Source organism: Lygodium microphyllum, chromosome 8 (assembly GCF_053477565.2).
Source record: "Lygodium microphyllum isolate KBCC chromosome 8, Lygodium_microphyllum_v1.1.10, whole genome shotgun sequence".
NCBI lineage: Eukaryota > Viridiplantae > Streptophyta > Polypodiopsida > Schizaeales > Lygodiaceae > Lygodium > Lygodium microphyllum.
Window position 1 is genome coordinate 103,416,848 of NC_141142.1, and position 6,560 is coordinate 103,423,407.

Consider the following 6,560-nt stretch of genomic DNA (forward strand, 5'->3'; position numbering starts at 1 on the left):
TATCATGTAGTTATGTTTTTAATCAAGGATTGTATATCAAATGTTTATATTCAAGTGATGCAATCTAACTTACGATTGGGAGGCAAGGTCTTGGGTGCCATGCTTATATGAATTTTTTCCTTTGTCACAAACTGGGGGAAATTGGCCTTGTTGAGATGGCTCTTAATGTTGCCAAAGCACTTCGCATTTGCTTGATAGAGGTCATATCGTCTAGTACAAAAGAGCAAATATTATTCATTAATAGCAACGATGTTGCATTTGTCAACTTTTGCAATTGAGCATGTATAGCTATGCATGCCTTGTTGCAACAACAAGGGCTTTCACACTTAGTTACTGATGCAGTCATCATGGATCCTGAGAAAAACTTGCATCTTTGTCGCACATTGCTCAGAAACACACCTAAGATGCTTGAAGATCTTAGGGAGTTAGCACCATCATTTGTATCAAATGAGAAGTTGGCATTGTGGAACACAAAGTGGAGAGAGGAGGTGGCACGTTCAAAGCAGGTGAAGGACTTGTCTAGTGCCTCCTCTTTGCCAAAGCGTTTGAAGACTACAATAGGTGCAGGTCCTAGTCCTAGTTCCACAAGATAGCAAGATGATCTGTCGGGGGCAAGAACTATGTGGCAGACATTGAGGAATCACCAATGTGCGCCAACAATTAGCATTCCTTTTGATGCAATCAAGCCAGGCAGAGACATCGATGAAGGCTTCTTCGAGTAGTGTGTGAAAGCCACAATAGATAATATCAGTTATTTTCCTTCAGATTTGAAATTTTGTACCAAAATGTACAAGGGCTCTAATAATGCCAAGTTACAACAGTTTCAAGTGGAGTGTGGGATGATGCAAAAATCAATGCATCGATTGTGCAATGCATTGCCTTCACTTTTGAGCCCCCTTGGGTTATGATCTTCCCCTTATTCAAATGTGGTACATTGAATGATGTATTAATGTGGGGTACAATCAAGCACTTGAGCAATCCATCAGTGGGATTCATCCCTAATCCTAACAAGGTGCCCAATGCAAAGGAGAAAGCTAGGATTCTGGTAGTTATCAATAATCCGAACATTATTCATGCACTAGTGGATGGGATGAAGGTAGTGTATAGTGCCGGCATCATCCATTCAGACTTGCATAACATGGTACTAGACTTTACCAAAGAGAACATCTCTAGGGTTGGCATCATAGACTAGGGTCTAATGCTCATTTCTAGCATGACAAGATCATCAATCAACTATGGTGGTCCAAATGATCCTATGCACCTCATAGATGAGCGTCGGCGGAAAGGAGAGTTGAAAAGGAGAATAAGACCTTGGATTGCACCTGAGATCTACGACCCACTGTGCTAGTCTACCTATAGCAAGGAGTTAGATGTGCAATGATTATTTTCCAAAATGTTAGAAATAAACTAATTCGTTTGCAAGATATTCATGATGTCAAAGTTAATTTCTATCTAGTAATTTGTATCATGTGCATCTCACCTGGCAAAGAATTCATGTTCTTGTCTAGTGTCCTTTGGCCCAAAGACTTCCATACTTACATCTAACTAGTGGATCTCTAGTTCCTATACCAATTGGTATTTTGAACTAGTGGATCTCTAGTTCTTATATCAATGGGTATTTTGAATACCTTGAAAATTTTTGACATTTTGTGAGATAACAAAAGGAATTTATGAAGTGTTTACATTTGAGACCTTTATATTTCAAAGACTAGCCAATGAATCAAGATCCGCCCACTTATAAAGGTACAAACAAAGATTAGAATGTAAGACATAGTTATGCTACTACTACCACAACTACTATGTTCAAAAGATTGTTTCTTGTACCTATGTTTTATATTCACACACACACACACACACACACACACACACTCTCTCTCTCTCTCTCTCTCTCTCTCTCTCTCTCTCTCTCTCTCTCTCTCTCTCTCTCTCTCTCTCTCTCTCTCTCTCTCCATGAGACCATGTTATCTAGAGTGTTCACCAAACCCCCCCCCCCATTCAATATATGACTTAAACTTCCTATAATCAATGGCTATGTGTACTCAACTCTCCAAACCTTGACCTTAATCGTCATCACCCTCTCATATAATTATATTCATTAATAATATTGGTGCTCTTAATCTTCAAGAGTAAACCATTCATTATCTCAAGTTAAGGTTTTCCTCGATCCACTTGTTCAAATTGACTATCCCATCATTATCCCACACCATTAGAAAAGCTTGTAACCTCACGGGTCATGACTAATGAAATAAAGTAATGATGATATTCTCATGCGAGCTTGATAACCTACATTGTTTATCTTGTTTACTATCAACATATATTCTAGAAAAGAAAGAAGTGCTAAAGGGTAGACAAAACTATAAGCCTATTAGGTAGACATGAGAAATAAAAATATGGAAGGGTTGATTTGTGAGGTGGGAGGAAAATCATGCTCCCATAGTGTGTTTGACAAAATCATTGACTACTAACTTCTAGACATGAAAGCAAGATTATTGTGATCTTACTTTCTCCCATAATGTGTTTGACAAAATCATTGATTGGCAACTAACTTCTAGACATGAAAGCAAGACCACTGTGATCTTACTTTCTACCACTTCCTTTTTAAATGCTAAACTTATTTGAATCTCTACCATGAATATTTAGAAATCCATCTTTATGATGCAACACTAAAGAAAGCATTTTACCCCCTAAGTTAACTCATAACCTTGCTCTCCTTAGGTGCTTGTAATCAACTCTAAATGCATGTTCTTTTTGCCTCAAAATTCTTGGTGGTGCTAGCACTTCCCTAACAATACAACCAAGAATTGCTTCTAGTTTAGCTCTGACCCGCTTAGAAATTGCCACTAGATTCATGTTCTTTGAGATCCTCTTGATAGCCACAACTCTTATGATATTCCAAATCTTAAGAGAAGGCTATTAAGACTCAACCAAAGGCTGAATTCGAGGTGGAAGGAGAGGCAAATTACTTGAGCTAGTTTTTACCACTTTATAACTTGTTTGCCCATTTGCAAAATGGATTGAATTTATGGCATGTAACTAAGGGGAATTCTTAGCAACTCAACCATGATTAGCTATGAAATGACATGTGGCAAAAGAAATGCAATGTGTGTCTTGCCAATTGTGAGATGTCAAAGATGCTAGTACTAATTGTGAAGGAGAAGTTAAATATTTCTGGCAATTCAGAAGTCCCACCTCACAAGTGAAAGGAACGTTCTCAATGATCTCTGTTCATAGGAAGTTACAAGTTGCAAGACTACTCATATATATAAATACCTTGCAGACCTTCTAAACAATCTTTGGCCCAACACTTCCACCAGCTATTTGGTTAGACTTGCAGAAGCTAAGATGAAGCTTCGAGTCAAACTTTTTATGCAAGGATAATTAACACATTTTAATGCCAAAGTTTCTATGAAAGGATAGTTAACTCCACATTTTGATGCAACTCCATTAAGAAGTTTGGTAAGGTTTAGGTACTATACAGTTCTCCATGCAGTAATTCAATTTGTGAACTGCGAGGTAATTAGTATATTACTTAAGTGTAGATTTCACATGTTAAGTAAGGATTCCCCTCTTTAGAACTTGCCATGTATACTTAGCATGTGAGTTGGCTGTCAGGTTGCACACCCAGAATACCACAGAACGCCTTGTAGAGATTGATTCTATCTTGTGCTGCTGCCTTTCCTGCTGCACCAGCATTACCACATTCTATCCCTCCATTGATGATGCTGATGGTCGCTCCAAAGCCCTGGTTGCCTGTGATGGCACTGTGGCAAGAGGGCTTGGGGGATTGGGGAGTCATCCAGAACCAGATAGCTGTCTTGAATGAGATCACAGGATCGGTCGCCACAACCTCAGGATTGTTTATCCCATCAAATCCAATGGCCTTCCCAGCTTGCCCATAATTGTAATTCCTGTGGAATCGGATCAGAATTTAGGGGGTAAGAAAGCTTGCAATCACATGAAACACAGTGCTACTTCACAGGAACATATGATATTAGCATGAATTAGGTTGAAACGTTGTAATCAGACGAGATAGGATGTAGTCCAGAGTGCAGTGGATAGCATGTGTTAGTGCATGGTCATACTGAACATCTCTCATTTCGGTCTGTGTACTTAATGAAATGCTATACCAAGAAATTTGAAGGGGTCCCCTCCCATAGTATTTCTTGGAGCTTGCACAACCCCATTGCGCGGATACACTGCAGTAGGAACTTGATTGATCCACTTCTTCCTTGTAGCACCCACCTGCAATCATACACACAAAGACATGATGATCACTCCTTCTACTACCAGTACTACTACCACCAACAGAATCAGTACTACTGCTTCCTCCCTAATTTGGACTCACAGGCTCTGAGACTGAGCTTTACCAGTGACCTCATGGGCAGCATTGGCGAAGAAAGCAGCGAGCTCGCGGCGGTTGGAGGTGCTGTCGGAGGCGGTGCCGAAGCCGGTGAAGGCGGCGGCGGCGCTGAGGAAGGCACTGTAGGTGTAGAAGCCGTTGGCAGGGCAGCCAGCGTCGTTGCGGTGGGAGAAGAATTGGTCGAAGACGCTGCTGCTGACGATGGAAGCAACACCGGAGCTGCCACCACTGCTGCTGCCGCCACACTGGCTCTGGCAATTACCGGCGCTGCAGTACTCGGTTGTGCTGCCACACCAGCCATATTGGCTGCAGCAGAGGCTGTTGGGGCAGAGCTGCCCCCCAGCCTGCCTCCCACATTGCTCTGCTCTCACACCCCACCCATCACTACTACTACCCACCAACACCACCGCCACCAGCATCAATACTCTGCATAAGGAAGGCCCCATCTTTCTGAATGCTAATAGCAATACAGACAATTATATGATCACAGCAAGATCTGAAGATTCATGCCCACGTCCTGCCCTTTTATATGGAGAGACAGTGGACTCTCTCAGACGGCGTCTCACCCGTGACCCACCCCACTCTGTTGAAACTTGACTCTCTCTCTCTCTCTCTCTCTCTCTCTCTCTCAACAGGTTCTTCCTTGAGTCCACCTTTTCAAGCTTTTCGCCCGCGGCCCACCTTTCACCACGTGCAAAAGCCCTTTCTATGTGCCTTGCTTAACCCATCATCCTCCTCCTCCTGAGTCCTCCTCCTCACCGTCATGTTCATTATTACTTCTGTTCATCTTGAAGACCTATGCTCCGATAGAAAATCATCATCTTTAGTGCTCACGAAAAACTTTTTTCCCCTCCAATGGAACAAAAGAATAGGCTTTTACCCAGACCGGTTTTGGGAGGGAAATAGCCGGTTTTATAACTGAAATGCTTTTAAAAAAGCCGGTTTTCATCAAGATGAACTTCAATTGCAATCGGTTTTTTGAGAATCTTGCCTAGAAAAAATACACTAAGGTACGGTTTTCTGTGAACATTGATCTTGACTTTCCCAATCTCACACAATCCTCCACATGACTACATCAAAGAGTGTCACTAGCCAAAGGCATAGACAATTCTCAAAATGCACATTTAAAATTATGCCTTCAAGCATTCTCGTACATCCTTTTATCCACCCATCTCATGGCTAATTTAAAAGCTTGCTAAAAGTCAAGTAATTACGCATATAAAAGATGTCTTTGCTATACTTGCACCGAACCATGAAATGTCTTCAATGCCATCAAAGTCATATCAAAGCTTCGCACTTTTCCATTCGATTTTTAAACCTGGTCTTTGTTGTCTTATTTTCATAACTAGAAGAATACATAAATAGATTTTCCACATCCATCTTCAATCATTACAGTATGTCTCAACTAGATAATATATGGATAAAGGTCAGTTTTAGTCCAATCAAATGCCCACAATTGGAGTGTGCATACGTTTTATATTTTTTCCCTCTCCCATTTCTAGTGGTTAGTGTCCAAAAGGAAGTTTGAAGATAGACTTCATTTTTCATGCTAGTTTTTCAGTATGTATCATTCAAAATGTGAAGTATTGCCATATATCTATAGGTATGTACTCTATGGATACTAGTCATGTTAGTCCACTCAAACATCTCACAACTTCTAGAACATAGAGCCAGCATATTTCTACCATCTAAATAGTCATATTAGTCTAGTAAAAAAAAGTTGCTAGATTCTATAATATAAAGTCCACATATGTTTTGTATCACAATCTTGTACTAGCACTTTACATATTGTTACAAATCTTATCTAGATGTCTTTTCCTTTTCTTGTAAGAGGAAGACAATGTGAACATCCCATTTGCATTGAAAGATGTGTTATGGATAGTATAGATACAACTTGCATTATTAGGATTATTAGCATTTCTTTCGAGATAGATTGTGATGGCAAAGCCTAGTCATAGGACACCTAAGCAAAAATATGTACCATTTACTAGCACGTAAACATCTCATCTATACTATTAGTTAAGGAGAGGTGGGGGGTGGGTGCCACGTGGCAACCCCCCACTTCCCCCACAAAAAAAAAAGAGAATGTGGGGGCGGGTGCCATGCGTCCAGCACCCCCCCTCCCCCCCCGGGCAAATATCGCGCCCACCTCAGCGCAAAGCGCCGGGGCGAGTCTAGGCGCGGAGCGCCTAGTATCATG

General features: G+C 41.0%; 1 protein-coding gene across 1 annotated transcript; it reads right to left on the reverse strand.

Moving 5' to 3' along the window:
* Positions 1-3,197: 3,197 nt before the first annotated feature.
* On the reverse strand, positions 3,198-4,949 carry LOC148032684 (endochitinase CH25-like). The gene is made up of 3 exons (XM_087683315.1): positions 4,368-4,949; positions 4,128-4,242; positions 3,198-3,908 (listed from the first exon to the last, which is right to left on the reverse strand). Exons 1-3 carry the CDS (start codon positions 4,804-4,806, stop codon positions 3,590-3,592), a joined length of 873 nt encoding a protein of 290 aa, XP_087539441.1. The 5' UTR covers positions 4,807-4,949; the 3' UTR covers positions 3,198-3,589.
* Positions 4,950-6,560: the final 1,611 nt, after the last annotated feature.

Bases quoted from the DNA above. Each gene is read 5' to 3' on its own strand.
- LOC148032684 (XM_087683315.1), bottom strand. From the start codon at position 4,806: ATGGGGCCTTCCTTATGCAGAGTATTGATGCTGGTGGCGGTGGTGTTG. The intron at 4,243-4,367 runs GTAAAGCTCAGT...GTATGATTGCAG, and splicing joins TGCTGCCCATGAGGTCACTG to GTGGGTGCTACAAGGAAGAA. The intron at 3,909-4,127 runs GTATAGCATTTC...CCGATTCCACAG, and splicing joins GGACCCCTTCAAATTTCTTG to GAATTACAATTATGGGCAAG.